The sequence below is a fragment of the Vipera berus genome (assembly GCF_964194415.1).
Source record: "Vipera berus genome assembly, chromosome: W".
Classification (NCBI taxonomy): domain Eukaryota; kingdom Metazoa; phylum Chordata; class Lepidosauria; order Squamata; family Viperidae; genus Vipera; species Vipera berus.
Window position 1 is genome coordinate 65363803 of NC_138210.1, and position 18645 is coordinate 65382447.

General features: G+C 45.6%; 1 protein-coding gene across 1 annotated transcript in view; it reads left to right on the plus strand.

Moving 5' to 3' along the window:
* Nucleotides 1-516: 516 nt before the first annotated feature.
* LOC308676734 (lysophospholipid acyltransferase LPCAT4-like) overlaps nucleotides 517-18645 on the plus strand; it is a 44548-nt gene continuing 26419 nt past the window's right edge. Inside the window, exon 1 of the mRNA XM_081342739.1 lies at nucleotides 517-814. Coding sequence (XP_081198865.1) covers nucleotides 707-814 — 108 coding nt within the window. The 5' untranslated portion in view covers nucleotides 517-706. The remainder of the gene's footprint in view (nucleotides 815-18645) is intronic.

Sequence of the window (18645 nt, forward strand, 5' to 3'; positions counted from 1 at the left end):
GCAGGCTCTTGACTTTGGTGCCTTCCAGATCATTTGGGCAGCGGTGGCCTTGTACAACTTCACTTCCTCCTGCTTTCCATGGTTCCTACTTGCTTCCCCACTAGTGGAGAAAGGGAAGCTCACGGAGAGCTGGGTGGACGAACACAACAGAATAACCCGAGTCCGAAGGGACCTTGGAGGTCTTCTAGTCCAACCCCTTTCTCAAGCAGGAAACCCTATATCATTTCAGATAAGTGGTTGTCCAGTCTCTTCTTTAAAAAAAAACTTCCAGCGTTGGAGCATTCACAACTTTTGGAGGCAGGTTGTTCCACTGATTCATTGTTCTAACCGTCGGGACATTTCTTCTTAAAGCAATTTAAAGACGGACGGACGGACGGACGGACGGACGGAGCGCTGCTCAGGGATGCCGAGTCCGCTTCTCCTCCTCCGCCGCCGCCGCCTCCTCCTCCTCCTCCTCTCCTCCATCCGGTCCCTCCAAAGCGAAAGTCCCTCCCCCAGCCAGTCCGTCGCCGGGACGACCGCGCCGAGCCCCGCCCCCTCCTTAGCATCCTGGCTCCCTCCAGCCGCCGCCGCCGCCGCGCTCCGGTGCCAGGGTGTCCCTCCAGCCGCCCGCTCCCTCCGTCTCGCCATCCTCCGTCCTCTTCCCCGACCAGGCCCCGGGCTCCGGCCTTGGGGACGCATCCCAGGCTGGAAGGGAGATCCGGCTATGGAGGGCGGCTCGAACCGGGGGGCCCCGGAGGAGGACGAGCCGGCCGCGGCCGCCCCCAATCCCTTCGTCCACCAGCCGAGGCTCAGCCGCCGCCAGCAAGTCCAGGTAAGCTCTAGCCGCGCCCGCTCGGGCGGAGGGGTCGGCGGAGAAGCTGAGGACTGGGTTCTCGGTAGGGGGCTGGGCTTGGGACCGACGCGGCTGGAGGGCTGGAGGGAAGGGAAGGACGCACTGGCTTAAGCTGAGTTTGGCCTGGCCGCGGATCCCGGTCGGTTGCTTCTCGCAGCTTCTCGCTCCATCGCTCACGCCCCTTGGGGATCGCGATTTCCCTTGCGATCCAAGTCCGGGGGGAGGGATCCCAGCCAGCGGATCACCTGAAGGGATGGAGATCTAGATCTGCCGGGGTGCCGGCTGGGATGATCGGATAACCCCGCAAGGCAGGGGGAAGCGGTGGGGGGCGACGATCCTCCAAACTCGGAGAAAGGGAGGGTCTTTGTTATTCCAGCCAGCCTGCAGGGAAAGGGGTTAGAATGAACGGGGTCCTGGCAAGGGTTTTGCTTCAAACGCTAACTTCTTTCTTTTTGGGGGGGGGGGTGGGGTGGGTGTGTGTCGCGATTCTGCTAAGGCAGAAGTTTTCTTTGCATGGACTTCCGGAAAGCTGAGTGGTGGAAAGAGGTTTTGGTGGTTCACAGATGAGAAAATCAGAGGGGGGGGGCACTTCATATCAAGTGGGTTCCCCTTGCCCCCCCCCCCAAAGATGATGTTGAAGAGAGAGCGGCTTGCTTGGGTGCAAGAATTTTGAGGCTGAAAAGTTCTTGTGGGGGGCGTGGGAAGCTTTTGGAAGAGGGGGGTCCTTGCAAAGCCCCCTCTTCCCGTGCGCCATGAAGAACTGGGATGTTTTCGGTGTTCAGGAGGGGCTGAATCTTTGGAGGTGGGAGGGGGGGGTTGAGATGCTGCTGCGGTGCATTGTGGGTGATTATGCAGTCTCCCCCCACCCTCCCAAATCCCAACCAACCCCCTCTTCCCAAACCCAAACCTTCCAGATGTGTTGAACTATAAGGCTCCCTGTCCTGTCCACCCAAACGGGAGGATTTTCCAGCAGGCAATTGCAAACACCCCCTACCCAGCCACTCACACAGACAGACACACACAAAAACACGCTAGTTGCAGGGATGAAAAGGATATATAGGGATCCTAATGGGAGGATCTTGAAAATGCCTTTGTGTGGGAAGGCCAGAGGGGGTACAATCTGGACCGCTCCACTTGGCCTCAAACAGGATGGGGGGGGGGAGAAGGGGGGGAAGATCCGCTCCCCTCCCTCTGCCCTATGTCTCCTTCAGCAATTGCTTTAGCCATGCGGTAGTGCAGAGCGAAAACAGGGCCCTGGGAAATGTAGCATAAAGGAGGGTGGGGGGTTCCTGTTAGAACCCCCTCCACTTTCGTTTCTCTCCCAGTCTGCAAGCAGAGCCTGACAGCCTAGAGATGACAGGCCTTGCTTTTCCTCCTTACTGTTCTGTATTTGGTCCTGCAGCGATGAAACATGCTTTTGCCGCCCGCCTGCTCGCTTTCTTTGGTCAGTCACAAAATGGAGCTGACAGCTCCTTTTTTCACTCCTAGGCTGAAAAGCAGCCTCCAGGATCTATCAAAATTCTCCCTCTGTGCAATTTTCATCACCCTGAACCCTGCCATAAAATAATTCTGTGTTGGTTTTTTGTTTTAACTACTCAGCTTTCCCCCTTTTCCCTACCAATCTGCTTCATCCCTCTGGGGCTGAATATTCTTGTTGATCTTTATCACCACACATCTGACTATTTAGATCCTGTGGTAGTGGTTCTGCCACTACGCTGAACTTGCCTGGTTTTAGGTAGCAGGAGGGTAAGAACCCAGTAAATGAATTAATTCAGTGCATCGGTCTGTGTTAGCCAAACCTAGGCACTGTTTCCAACGTAAAAATCAGTTGTTTGCAGTGTCTGTTTGTTTGTTTGTTTAATTTAAGAGCTTCAGAGAGAGAGAGAGAGCATTAAGTAAGTGTATTATCTTTTGCAGAAAATGAAAACGCTGCTTTCATTTTCATTTTGAAATGCAGCTAGAATGTGAAATGCTAACAGCCAAGTTCAGAGAGCACCGAGGCCTCTCTCAGTGGCGGCTCCCAATTTTAGAAGGTTGTTACAGTTCAAGGATAGGAGAGTGAGTTATTTATTTTATTTATTTATTTTATTACATTTATATACCGCCCTTTCCCGAAGGACTCAGGGCGGTTTACAGGGTAATTAAAAACCAAAAATACAAAAGTTAAAAAACCAAGTTTAAAAAAGATTATATTTGTCCCTGCATAAATAAAACCCCAGTTAAAATAAGATTAATCCTCAGCCTGGGCCAGAGAGCTCGAAGAGCCAGGTCTTCAGGCCCCGGCGGAATGAACGGAGGTCGGGGGCAGTCCTCAGCTCCACTGGCAGCTGGTTCCAAAGGGCAGGCGCCCCCACTGAGAAGGCCCTATCCCTGGGTGTTACCCGCCGGCAATCTCTTACCGGTGGCACCCTGAGAAGACCCACCCTGTGGGAGCGCACTGGACGAAGGGAACTTGATGCCGGCAGCAGGTGTTCCCTCAGATATCCCGGACCCAAGCCATGTAGGGCTTTATAGGTCATCACCAGCACCTTGAATTTCACCCGGAGGGCAACCGGAAGCCAATGCAGCTCGCGGAGTAGAGGTGTTACATGGGAGTATCGGGAGACCCCCATCACAACTCGCGCGGCCGCATTCTGCACCAGTTGAAGCCTCCGAGTGGTCCTCAAGGGCAGCCCCATGTAGAGAGCGTTGCAGTAGTCCAAACGGGAGGTCACGAGCGCATGAGTGACTGTGCGTAGGGCATCTCGGTCCAGATAGGGTCGCAACTGGCGCACCAGGCGAACCTGGGCAAAAGCCCTCCTGGTCACAGCTCCTATATGGTCTTCAAAATTGAGTTAGAAGGAAACAGGAAAGCAAGCTATCTCTGCATCGGCGTTTCTGCTTTTTAAGTCGTGATTTTGTTAAGAATTCCAGTTTCAAAGATAAAAATACAAAAAAATAGAAGGTGCAGAAAATACCAGAAAGAAAAACAGAAAAGAAAGAGAAAAAAAAAATAAGAATATTGCAAAGAAAAAGAACTATGTATAGAAAAAAATGACTTTATTTATTTATTTATTTTATTAATGGGATTTATATCCCGCCCTATCTCCCGAGGAACTCAGGGCGGCTAACAACAACAAAACTTAAAGGCCTCTCTGTACAGTAAATAAAAAATAAAAATTTGAAATAAATTAAAATAAATTAAAGAATAGAGTTAGAATTGTGAACATAATTAAAATCCCTGTAGTCTAGGTCAGCCAGGTGGAAAAGGACTGTTTTGAGGCCGCGGCGAAAGGACTGGAGATCTTGGGCCCTGGTTCCACAGGGCTGGCGCTCCCACAGAGAAGGCCCTCCCCCTGGGGGTCGCCAGCCGACATTATCTAGCCAATGGCACCCTGAGGAGGCCTTCTCTGTGTGAGCGTACTGGGCGATGGGAATTCGTTCCCGGCAGCAGATGGTCCTGCAAGTATCCCGGGCCTAAGCCATGTAGGGCTTTAAAGGTAAGAACCATCACCTTAAATCTCACCCGGAGGGCAACCGGTAGCCAATGCAGCTCACGCAGGAGGGGTGTAATATGGGAGTATCGGGGTGCTCCCATCACTACCCGTGCAGCTGCACTCTGCACCAGTTGAAGCCTCCGGGTGGTCTTCAAGGGCAGCCCCATGTAGAGACCATTACAGTAGTCTATACAGGAGGTAACGAGTGCGTGGGTGACTGTACGTAGGGCATCTCGGTCCAGAAAGGGGCGCAACTGGTGTACCAGGCGAATCTGGGCAAATGCCCCCCCTTCTAGACAAGTATAAACAAGTTTAGTAACTTATCACCTTGACTACAACAAATCATCTTTTCTTCCCATATCTCATTTCTTATCTATAAACAAATCCTTAAAATCCTTTTAATTCCTGAATAGCACAAGTCCATTAGCAACACTTTCCTTCTAGTTTAACAGAATACCGGGAGTTTATTGTATTCTGAACAATTGCAGTTTTTCCCAGAGGCAACTGGACTTCCTTGTTTTTCTTTGAAGATGTTTGGCTTCTCATCCAAGAAGCTTCTTCAGCTCTGGCTGGATCCATCCCACCCATCTCTCTCTCCCCCCCCCCCCATTCTTCAGAGCTGAAGAAGTTTCTCAGATGAGAAGCCAAACATCTTCAAAGAAAAACAAAAAAAAAGTCCAGTTGCCTCTGGAAAAAAGCACCTTTGGGACAACCATGAATTCATGACATGGATGACTGAGAATCTCCAGAGAGATTGAACAATTGCAGCTTTTAACCCAGAAGAAATAGACAATGTACTCTCTTCAAAGGGAATGAAACTCCTGCTCTTGATTTATTTGCAGAATGATTGTTTACGTTGCAACAAGAGGGGGGGGTTGTTTTTTTTATTTTTATCTCCTTCAGTTTTGCTCTCCTTTTTTCCTGCTGTTTCTTTCCAACTGCTTGCCTTTTGCTGCCCATCTGTCCCCCTTATCTGTGATCTACAGCAGAGCCTTTGCCGAGATTGACACGCCCCCCTCCTTTCATTTCAGCCAAATTGAAAAAAGTAAAACTTCCATCCATCTCCCTCCTAGCCTCGTTCACCACCCATGACTGCAATCAATATGATTTCTGATCCCTGCAGCTGAGCCCCAAATTTCTGTTGCTAAGCAAGACAGTTATTAAGTGAGTTTTGCTCCCTTTTATGACCATTCTCGCCACGGCTGTTAAGTGAATAACTGCATATGTCCAGTTAAGTAATGTGGTTGTGAAATGAATCTGGCTTTCCTATTGACTTAGCTCAGACATGTCAAACACAAGGCCCGGGGGCCAGATCCGGCCCGGGAAGTGGTTTCATGTGGCCCGTGAAGCCATCCTGGAAACAGGGAGGGAACGGCCCCCACTGCCTTGGCCCTGGCCCAGAGACCCTCCTTCTGCCAGAGACCCTCAGATCTGTCCCACTCCTGCCCAGGCCCCCATAAGCACCCTTCATGCGAACGATGTAGAGCTGGCCACGCCCACCCAGTAGGCCATACGCACTCTAGCCATGCTCACCCAGTAGGCCACGCCCACCCTGGCCATACCCACCCGGCCCCTCGAGGGCAACCGCAATGCTGATGCGGCCCTCAATGAAATTGAGTTTGACACCTCTGACGTCTTAGCTTGTCGAAAGGTGCCAAAAGGTGATTTAGGTGATCTTGGGACTCTGCAACCGTCGTAAGTATGAGCCAGTTGCCAAGTCTCCAAATTTTGATCACGGTGACCATGGGGATGCTGAAACGGTGGTCATAAGTCACTTTTTCCCATGGCATTGTAACTTTGGACGGTCACTAAATGAAAGTAGTAAGCCGAGAGCAACTTGTGTAGCTGCCGCTCCATCGCTTACTAAACAGGCTTCACCCAAAAGGGAAAGTTAGAGATTGGATGGTATTTGTCCACTTCTTCATGTAACCACTGGTAGTCCTCAACTTACAACAGTTCATTTAGTGACCATTCAATGTTACAATGGCACTGAAAAAAAGTGACTTACGACTGTTTTTTCACACTTACGACTGTTGCAGCATTCCTATGGTCACATGATCAAAATTCAGACACTTTTGCGATTGGTTCATATTTATGACAGTCGCAGTGTCCTAGGGTCATGTGATCCCTTTTGAGACCTTCTGACGAGCAAAGTCCATGGGGAAGCCAGATTCACTTAACAACCATGTTACTAATGTAACACCTGCAGTGATTCACTTAACAACTGTGGTGAGAAAGGTCATAAAATCAGGGAAAACCCACTTACCAAATGTATATTTTGGGTTCAGTTGTGGTCATAAGTTGAGGACTACCTGTTTAGGGACAAATCATAGTCTTATTTTTTTAACTTCTTATTGCAACCTACCAATCTACTATTTCCCAGTCTTCTGCAAAGCAGCTCTAACCTTCCATAGCTTTATGAGAAATACAATTTTGATCAACTCAAGCTCTTCACAGCATTATGGACATGATTTGCTGTTGCTTTCTTCCAGGATCTTTTTTTTAAAAAAAATTCCTAATCTAGCCTACATCTTTAGGATTTCCGAAGAGGTCCCCATCGTAGTTCAGTGTGATACTGCTGCATAAATCCCTTTTAGAATTATGCATAGATATGTGTGTGTACAGGTGTAAGTCCATAGAATAGAATAGGATAGGATAGGATAGGATAGGATAGAATAGAATAGAATAGAATAGAATAGAATAGAATAGAATAGAATAGAATAGAATAGAATAGAATAGAATAGAATAGAATAGAATAGAATAGAATAGAATAGAATAGAATAGAATAACAGAGATGGAAGGGACCCTGGAGGTCTTCTAGTCCAGTCCCCCGCTCAAGCAGGAGAACCTATACCATCTCAGACAAGTGACTGTCTAGTCTCTTCTTAAAAATCTCCAGTGATGGAGCACCCATGATTTCTGGAGGCAAGCTGTTCCACTGGTAAATTGCCCTCACTGTAAGTTTCTCCTTAATTCCAGGTTGCTTCTCTCTTTGATCAGTTTTCAACATTGACTTACAACAGTTCATTACAACAGCATTACAACAGCACTGAAAAGAGTGACTTATGGTCATTTTTCACACTTATGACCATTGCGACATCCCCACGGTCATGTGATCAAAATTCAGACACTTTGCGACTGACTCATATTTATGACGGTTCCACTGTCCCAGGGTCATGTGAACTCTTTTTGTGACCTTCTGACAAGCAAAATCAATGGGGAAATTGGAACCGTAACACTTGACAACCATGTTATTAACTTAACAACCGCAGTGATTCACTTAACAACTGTGGCCAGAAAAAATTGTAAAATGGGGCAAAATTCTCTTATCTGTCTCACGTAGCCATGGGAATTTTGGGTTTAATTGGGCTCATAAGTCGAGGACTACTGTATATGCACAGAAACACAGACCAATTGGAGAGGGGGGAAGGAAGTTCCAATATTTGTGATTGTCCATTAAATCAGAAACAATGTCAGATCATGGCAAATGATACAGATTACATCATTTGTGTCCACTGATATCATTTGCACAGTAATACCATCGTGTGAATGGCATAAATCCCGGTGAAATTTGATTCACGGCGTGCAAAATCTGTTGGATCAAATTTGTTGTTAACGCTGTTTAAAGATTTCTTTCCCACCATTTATTAAAAACAATCGGAATGCACACAATACGTTGCCTAGGCAACCACAACCAGTTTGGGATAGATGAGTGGAAACGTAAAACACAGATCTCATTTACAATCACATATCAACAGGAAGTTCTCAGATTCTCTGGGTCACAGAAAGAGCTTAGAAATCCATCAACTCATTTTCTTAATCTGCTGAACTATTTCATGCATTTTCTGGACCGTAATATTTTGGTCAGGGTTTTCGCTAAGCCACGAAACATAATAAGGTTAATAAAAATCTAGCGCGTGGGAGTGTAACCACTAGAATTTTATCTGTGTTGATTAAGTGGCAGCCTTACCAGGTAAACTTGACAAGAAATACAACCAGATAAAATAATTACACTTTATTTAATAATTACATTTCCGACGCGATCTGAAAACGCATTTGTTTGAACAAGCCCGCTTGGCCTGATGGGGGGTGGGTTGGGTATTTTATTGTTCTTAATATTTGTATTTATTGTTTTTTACCTCGGGCATTATGTTTAATTCTTTTTAACTTTTGTATTTTTTGTATTTTATACATCTGCCCTGTTCACCGCCCTGAGTCCTTCGGGAGAAGGGCGGTATATAAATAAAATTAATAATAATAATAATAATAATTGTATAGTAGTGCAAGACTGGAATGTGTGGAGAGATCTGGCTCATAGAATCGCCAAGAGTCGAACACGGCTAAACCGATAACAACATCCTCATCACTTTATTGTAAAACTGCTTTTAACACAATTTTGCAAGTCTGAAAATACACTTTTCATTCCAGTCGCTTTTTACAAGTAGTCCTCGATGACCACAACTGAGCCCAAACTTAATAAGCAAGGAACTGAGTCATACTCCATTTTACGACCTTTCTTATCACAGTTGTTAAATGAATCACAGTGGTTGTTAAGCTGTTAGCACGGCTCTTAAGTGAATCTGTCTTCCCCTTGCTTGTCAGAAGGTCGCAAAAGGGGACACTGCAACTGTCATACGTACAAGCCAGTTGGCAAGCGTTCGAATTTTGATCATGTGATCATGGGGATGCTACAAAGAGTGTGCAAAAAGGTCGTAAGTCACGTTTTTTCAGTGCCGTTGTAACTTCTAACAGTCACTAAATGAACTGTTGTAAATCGAGGACTACCTGTACAATTCAAGAAACGAGAGGGGGTCCCTTCTGAGCTTCTTACTCCATCCACTGTCCAGCTGAGGGCTATGCCTCTCTTATCTGACCATTCCTGTTTGTTCTGTCTTGTAAGGTCTTTCCCATGTACAGTTAAACTACGTGCATTGCTTGAACGTGCATGTAGTCCTCAATTTACAACAGCTTGTTTAGTGACAACGGCACTGAAAAATGTGGCTCATGGACCTTTTTCATAGTTATGATCTCTGCAGCATCCCCATGATCATGTTCTGTACCAGCCTGCTACCGGCCCTGCAGAAAAGGCAGGGACAACCCCTTTTACAAGAAGGCAAGAGGCTGGAATTACGCCTGCCAAATTTATAGCTACAAAAACAAACAAGACACGAACCAAGAAACAGGAGCTTTAAGAAACAGGAACTATCCAAGCGGTTGCCCTCAGCAAACCAGCCCTCCCACACATTCCCCTTATATAGAGTTCAGGGCGTGGCTTCTCTCTGCCTCCTTCCGAGGAGCCCCATTGCCTTCCTCTGTTTACTCCTAATTGACTGCCTCCTGCATTGGGCGTCCTTGAACAGGGCCAGCTGTGGGTCATCTTCATCCACGCTGTCAGGCTCACACAGCTGGGTCTCCGTGGTGACCAAGTGGGAGGGGCCTGGCTGAGGGCTCTCATCAGCAAGATCTTCAACCCCCTCAGCAAGGTCTTCAACACCCCCCTCCTCCTCCTCTGAGTCGTCCGACCCAACTGCCGAACCCACAGGCTGACCCTGAATCACAACAGATCATGTGATCAAAATTCAGATGCTCGACAACTGTGTTCATATTTATGACTGTTGCTGTGACCCAAGGTCACGTGATCCGCTTTTGCAACCTTTTGGGGAGCAAAATCAATGGGGAAGCCAGATTCTAACCTATCAGCTGCAGTGATTTCCTTAAGAACTGTGGCAAGAGATGTCATGAAATGGGGCAAAACTCACTTTTAACGAATATTTCAACAGAAATTTTGGGCTAAATTCTGGTCGTAAGTCAAGGACTACCTGTATTGCAACAGAAAAGGGGATATTTTGGTGGCAGAAGTCAATGGAAAAGACCAAAAATGATATTGTATTATGGCAGGGCAACCACACTTGCTCTGCTCTGAATAGTTGTGGTATCTTTGGAATGGAACAAACCTCTTTCCACAAGGAAAGGCTAAAGGATTCTTAATTAGCTATACTTTTGCCTTTGGGTCAGTTTTTGACTCCTGGCAATTGCCTGGACTAGACTCTACAATTTTCTTGACAATTTTTTTTTCCTGGGAACTGGAAGTCTCCATATCTTTTTTTTTTATTGAAAAGTTTTACAATACATTTTTTTAACAAAACAAAACCCCTCCCAACCCCCTCCCCTCTCCCCAACCCTCCCCAACGCCTCCCTCCCTTCCCCCTCCCCCCTCCCCGACTTCCCAGAGCTAAATACAAGGTATAAAAATACAAACAATCATAATCTACCTTATGCAAACAACAATAAGCTATTAAATCTATCGCACTTTAACTCTTATAAAATAACTACAAGCAATATAAATATCACATCAATACTTATTCAAATGCTAGAGAAGTCTCTATATCTTAAATTTGCAGGCTGGCTGGGGAATTCTGGGAGTTGATGTCCACACATTTTAAGGTTGCAGACTGGCTTGGGAATTCTGGGAGCTGAAGTCCACACATCCTAAGCTTGCCAAGGTTCAGAAAGACTGGATTAAGCATTACACCAAACTGGTTCACCGCTACTTTGTACATATACCGGGGTAGGCAAGCTTGGCTCTTTTATGACTCGTGGACTTCAACTCCCAGAATTTGTGAGCCAGCCATGCTGACTCAGGGATTCTGGGAGTTGAAGTCCACGAGTCATAAAAGAGCTAAGGTTGCCTACTCCTGACATATACTTTTTTTAAATGACTAAACATCTGGTTTGTCTAATAAGATGTTCGTTTTTGCTAAACGGATGAGTACATCATAAAGGTGTGTCTCAATTATTATTCTGGCTGCGGCTGAATATTATAGTGCCCACTTATCTGTAAGGCATCCGGTTGCAAAAGGCTTAAATCGTCTTTTAATAACAGCAAGTGTTGGCTCTTACATTCCCGCCTCCGTTAGAGAAATGTAAGAATTGCTGTGAAAAGCATTCACCCTTCATGGCTAGGAAGAGGTTGGCCTTTCTTTCTTTGGGCCTCAAGTGGCAGATTCTTCCTTTTTTTAGCAGAGAAAGAGAAAAGGATGGTTTACAAAACGTGAATATAGGTACTCCTCAGCTTACGACCACAATTGACCCCAAAATTATCTTTGCGAAGCGAGGCATTTGTTAAGTGAGTCTTCTCCCATTTTACGACCTTTTTTCCATGGTTGTTAAATGAATGATGTGATTGTTAAGCAAAACTTGGCATCCCCCATTGACTTTACAGGCCGTCCTCGACTTACAACAGTTCATTTAGTGTCTGCTTGAAGTTACAAAGGCACTGAAAAAAGTGGCTTATGACCGTTTTTCACACTTACGACCATTGCAGCATCCTCATGGTCACATGATCAAAATTTGGCTGCTTGACCACTGGTTCATGTTTATGATCGTTGCAGTGTCCCGGGATCATGTGATCACCTTTTGTGACCTTCTGATAAGCAAAGTCAATGGGGAAGCCAGATTCACTTAACAACCATGTTGTTAACAAATGCAATGATTCAAGAAAAGTCGTAAAATGGGGCAAAACTCACTTAAGAAATGTTTCACTTAGCAACAGAAATTTTGGGCTCAGTTGTGGTCATAACTCAAGGACTGCCTGTACTTTTCAGAAGCCAGCTGGGAAAATTACAAATGGTTACATACAAACACGATTCTGGGACAGTGTAACTGTCATAAATCTATCCCAATTGCCAGGAACCTGAATTTCGATCACATGACCATGCTGTAATTGGTCATAAGTGTGAAAACCAACCATAAGTCACTTTTTTCAGTGCTGTTGTAACTTTGAGCAGTCACAAAATCAGTGGTTGTAAGTTGTCAGTTACATTTTTTATTAGGATACATTACTGTTTCTTATGATGTTCCTAGCTGAAAAATACAGTTTTCGATGCAATCTGATCTGATTTTCCTAAGAGTAAGTTCTACTGAATTTATTTGGATTTCTGATTAGTGGGTTTATAAAATGTTTTTCATGGCAAAAATCCAGAATTAGCTAGCCCTTGCTTCTTTTAGGAAGCCCTTCCAATTTCTCAGTTGAGTCTACAACCTGGGATTTCCTAGCTGTTTCCCACCCAAGTAATAACCAGACCTTTAGTACAATAAATTATAAAAAAATTAAAAACAAACAGCAGAAAAAAGAAGATGGAAAGTAAGAAAAAAGAAATGAAATGTAAAAAGAGAAGGAAAAGATAGAATTATGACTTCCGGCCTTCTTCCCATCCAGCAAATGCCATCTTAATTTTTTTCCTGCCTCTTTAACCTCTTTTAAATCCATAAATCCTCCATTCAGACGTCTCTTCTTTCAACAAATGTCCATATAAGGAAACCTTATATGAGAGAACATTTCATCTCTTCTCCACTCAAAAGCCTTTCCAAGAATGCCATAAATCATTTTGATTTATTTTTGACATAGACAAATCTTTAACAGAATTTATGGATCTCAGGTTGAAAATGATAGCATTATGCATTTGATTTTTCATAATTCACTCGGAGTTAACTGCGCTGTTTGTAAGACTGGTTGGATGTTTTTCCTTTTCTCTCCGAATTGACATTTGTGGATTTAAGAATAACTTCTATTCTTTTTTCTACTGTGATTTTATATACAGATAATCCTCAACTTACAGCCATTTAGCGACCGTTCAAAGTTACAACGGCACTGAAAAAGTGACTTCTGACCTTTTTTTTCACACTTATGACCATTGCAACAACTCCATGGTCAGATGATCACAATTCAGATGCTTGATCGCTGGTTCATATTTATGATGGTTGCAATGTCCCAGGGGTCATGTGTTGTGTATGTAAATAGTTATTAACAAGGTACTTAACAGATTGCAAACAGATTGCAGCATAGCAGGGTTTAGAGCGGGAAATTAAGGTGCATTCATTGGTTGCAATAACCTAGGAGCGGGAAAATAGACTCCATTGATTGGTTACAGTTCACACACTTCTCATATAAAAGGTTGCAACATTTGACAGTTAGCCAGTTGACTTTGTGTATTCAATAAACTCGTTCATTGTTAAACCACTCTGAGTCCTCGTCTATCAGAACCAAACAATTGGCGACGAAGGTGGGATAGACAGAAGACCAGAGAATCGGCGGAATTGTCGCGCAAAGGCGGCAAATTCAGAACGAGTCACAGTCAACCGAGCGGCCGCGGCAGAATAAAAAAATTCTCCGAATGGCGCAAATCGGGTCATTGAAGGAATTCGACCCAAACTTCCCCGAGGATTGGGAAGAATACATCGGACAAGTCGAAGGGTTCCTGTTAGTGAACGGAATCACAGACGACCGTAAAAAAGCGGCAGCTTTACTAACGATTTGTGGCACACCGGTTTACCGAATCGCTGTCGGACTGTGTCAACCGCAACCGGTCTCAAGCGTGCCTTATGCCGACCTCCTAGCCAAACTAAAGGTCCACTTTACACCCAGGAGATCCGAGCTCTTCTGGCGGCGCATCTTTGAGAAGAGGAACCAGAGACCGGGAGAATCCATACAAAAGTTTGTCGCTGCCGTCAGGGAAGCCGCAGTACGATGTAAATACGATAATTTAGAAATTAGAATTCGGGACCGAGTAGTACTGGGCTTGCGTGATGAGCAGCTACAAAACAGAATAATCGCCAAACCCACCGGCGATTTACAGGAAGTGATCGACGAACTTTTAACTTACGAGTCAACCGGGTATCGCGACCCCCCCCGCAGCAGCATGGCAGCAACGTCCGAGATCAATCAAGAGGGCTATGTGGACTGCGGGGAGGTGGACCAGCAGTGGGAGGAAGATATCGCTGAAGTCTCCAGGCGATTCGGAAAAATGGCGCCAAGACAACCCAGAAGTGAAGGGCCTGAACCTGCCCACCGTCAACAAACCGCAACTCCGCAAAGACAAGCGACGGGGGCACAACGACCATGGAGGGACACCGCAGCCAAACCGCGAGACATCGACAACCAGAACCGGTGCAGCAGCTGTGGCGGCAACCATCCCCGCGCCTCTTGCCGATTCCGAACCGCAAAGTGCAGGGCATGCGGCAAGACCGGCCACATCCAGGCCATCTGTAGGAGCCGTGCTCGTGACAACCGCCTTCACGAAGTCGATGTGTGGCCCGAGGGTAAGGTAACCCCTAATTTCAGTGGCAAGGAGACCCCTAAACCCCGGGTTAAAGTCCCAAATCTAGGGGAGGTTGCGCGAGTCAACCGGAGGAGACAGGGGAAAAGTCACAATTTTCCAATAGGAAAATTAAAAATTACAGTCCAGCTGCAAGGGGTCCCTTGCAGAATGGAAATTGACTCAGGGGCTTCAGTGTCAATAATTTCCACTGAAACCCTTGAGAGGATTGAACAAATAAGTGGAAGAAGAATTCCACTTAGTTCAACAAATATTCAATTAACTGACTTCCAAAAAAGCCCCATAAAAATAAAAGGGAAGACCAGCCTTAACGTTAAATTTAAGGGATTTAAGGGGGTCTTAGAATTAATTGTTACGGAGGGACATAGGACTAGTTTAATTGGACTTAACTGGTTCCCTGCCCTGGGCATTTGGATCGGGGGGATAAATTCAGTGATTAAGAAGAAGACCCTCGAATCAGTCTGCAATGAATTTGCAGACGTATTCGATGGATCTTTGGGGAAGTACAAAGGGCCCCCAATTAAATTTAACCTAGACCCCTCAGTAAAACCAATCAGGCTTAAGGCCCAAAGGGTACCTTTCGCCTTAAAGGAAAAAATCGAGGCCGAGCTCGACCGGCTTGTAGGCCAAGGGGTATTAGAACCTGTTGAGGGTGGTTTGTGAGAAACGCCGATTGTCACACCCCTAAAACCCAATGGGGATGTGAGAATCTGCGCTGACTACAAAGCCACCCTGAACATTGGAATGAAAAAGCATGCTTACCCGGTCCCGACGGTGAAGCAGGTCCTCGCGACGATCCAGGACGGCGCCATGTTTGCCAAGTTAGACTTGGCGCATGCGTACTTACAGTTGACTGTTTCTGAAGAGGCTGCAGAAGCACAGATGATAGTTACCCACAAGGGGGCGTTCCGGGTCCACAGACTGCAATTTGGTATTGCAGCTGCTCCAGGCATCTTCCAAGAAGTGATGGAGAGGACCTTAAAGGGCATACCTGGTGTATGCCCTTACTTTGATGATGTCCTGATAGCTGGAAAAGATGAAGAAATGTTAGTAGAGCGGCTGGAACAGGTACTGGGCAGATTTAGGAGGGCTGGATTGAAACTAAAAAAGGAAAAATGTAGTATAGGGGTTAAATCCACTGATTTTTTGGGGTTCAGGATTGACAAAAGTGGAATCCACCCTACCCCTGACAAAATTAAAGCAATAAAATGGGCCCCTGAACCAAGGAACAAGGCGGAACTACAGGCCTTCCTTGGCTTGGTAAATTTTTACCACACGTTTGTGCCACACAAGGCTGCCATTGCAGAACCCCTCCACAGACTCTTAGATAAGAAGACTCCCTGGCAATGGCTGAACAAACACAAAGTGAGTTTCCAAACGTTAAAAGACATTCTTTCCAGTAAATCAACTGTAACCCACTTTATAGAAAACAAACCAATTTATCTGGCGTGCGATGCTTCGCCTTATGGTGTAGGGGCTGTGATCAGCCACTTAGACAACCAAGGAATACAAAGACCCATTGCATATTATTCCCGGACACTGACCAAGGCAGAGCGGAATTATGCTCAGATAGACAGGGAGGCATTAGCAATAGTGGCAGGAGTAAAAAAGTTCCACGACTACCTTTATGGTAGGAACTTTACCATACTGACTGACCACAAACCCCTGTTGGGACTGTTTACCACGGATAAACAGACTCCCCAAATTATGTCGCCCAGAATGCTGAGGTGGTCCATTTTCCTCTCAGCATACTCATTTTCCCTCCAATACAGACCGGGCAAGGACATGGGACACGCTGACGCCCTTAGCAGATTGCCCCTAAGCATAACAGAGGAGGACCCTGCACCTGTGGGACAAATAATGTCCCTACAGGATATTCCTGATTTACCCCTAACTGCTAAAGACATAGCTGAGGCAACAAATAAGGACCACACCTTAAAGAGAGTATTGGCCTGGGTCATGAGCGGGTGGCCAAATGCCAACCCGGACGAAAAATACAGGCCCTATTTTAGAAGGAAGGATGAATTATCAGTTCATTTGGGATGCTTACTCTGGGGAAATCGTGTGGTTATTCCAGCAATTCACAAATCAGCTATTTTACTAGAATTACATGAAGGACACCCTGGAATAGTACGGATGAAGGCGTTGGCTAGGAGTCACTTGTGGTGGCCAGGACTGGACAACGACATTGAGGAATGTGTTGCCAATTGCCATCTGTGCCAACGTTCTAGGCCTGAACAACAGCACATCCGTACGCATAAGTGGGAGTTAGCTAGGAATCCTTGGTCCAGGATTCATATTGATTTTGCTGGACCTTTCCAAGGGTTAACATTTCTAGTAGTGGTTGACAGCTTCTCTAGATGGCTAGAGGTAGTACCAGTCAGTTCAGTAACTTCAGGAAGAACAATACAGGCATTAAGGGGCCTCTTTGCCACTCATGGGTTGCCGGATTTAATTGTGTCTGATAATGGGCCACAATTCACATCTATTGAATTTCAGGATTTCCTCAAGGCCAACTCGATTAAGCATAAGACATCAGCACCCTTCCACCCATCCACCAACGGCTTGGCTGAACGGAACATGCGGACCACGAAGGACGCTTTAAAAAGAATCATTCGGGGCGACTGGCATCAGAGACTGGCCGAGGTCTTGTTGGCCCAACACACGACCCCATGTTCTGCTACAGGGAAAAGTCCAGCTGAAATGAGGTGGGGCAGGAAACTGACTACCAAATTGGACAGATTACACCCTGACAGACTTCAATCAAACACTGAATTGGACATTCCTAACAGAACATTTAAAGTGGGGGATTTGATCTGGGCCAGGAACTACGGCCAAGGGGATAAATGGATTCCCGGGGTGGTGACTGAAATCTTAGGTCCCCTATCGTACACTATTGAGGGGGAAGGGAATAGGATCTGTAAAAGACACATAGATCAGCTGAGGAAGAGATCCAGTGGATGCTTGCCAGTAGAGGGGGACCAAAGTATATTGGGGGGAAACAGTACATCCAGATTCAGGGATAACAACATGCTAGAAAGTGCGGTAGTGGAATGGCAAAACATCTCATCCCCTGGTTCCCAACAACAACAACATCAATTTAGTCAAATTGACTGGGAGGTACCCCTGCGAAGTAGGCCAGTGACCACTGATTTTCAAACACAAACTAATACACAAAACAGCAGCAGAGAAACATCAGAGCCTAGCAACCCAGAGCCCAGGTCCAATAGTGACATGCAGCCAAGCAATCAATCAGGAAGAGAGGTCCCTAGCAGCCAGAATAACAGATACCCTTCTAGAATACATAGGCCACCAAAATATTTAAAGGATTTTGTAAAGAAATAACATCAACTGGGGGGTAAGGGGTGTTGTGTATGTAAATAGTTATTAACAAGGTACTTAACAGATTGCAAACAGATTGCAGCATAGCAGGGTTTAGAGCGGGAAATTAAGGTGCATTCATTGGTTGCAATAACCTAGGAGCGGGAAAATAGACTCCATTGATTGGTTACAGTTCACACACTTCTCATATAAAAGGTTGCAACATTTGACAGTTAGCCAGTTGACTTTGTGTATTCAATAAACTCGTTCATTGTTAAACCACTCTGAGTCCTCGTCTATCAGAACCAAACATCATGTGATCCGCCTTTGTGACCTTCTGACAAGTCAGATTCCCTTAACAATCTTGTTACTTAACAACTGCAGTGATTCACTTAACAAATATGGCCAAAAAAAAAAGGTTTGTAAATTGGAGCAAAACTCACCGAACAACTGTCTCACTTAACCACAGAAATCTGGTGTTCAGTTGTAGTCATAAGTCAAGGACTACCTGTATTATTAGTTGCTTGCTTGTTAGAGCAATCCAGCATTTTGGATTTTGTTTGGAAGATGGGTGTGGGATGTGAAGGAACGGAAACCCAGCTTCTCTTAAGGAGAATATTTCTAACTCAGGGTTGAAATGAAGGGACCATGGCGTTCTCTGAACTTGGTTGTTTTCTTGCAAACGTTTCAGTGTCCATTGATTGACTAGCAGTAGTTAGTTGCCTAGTCTGGGCAATGAAAGGTCTGCAGGAAAACTAACAAGCCCAGAAAACACCGGGGAACCCTCAAACCCAGCATTTACGTATTCAAACAATCATGTCTGTTTCCAGGATCCTAGGTTATAGTGGATAACTCCTTCAGCTGTATTACCCTAGAACAGGGGTAGGCAACCTTGGCT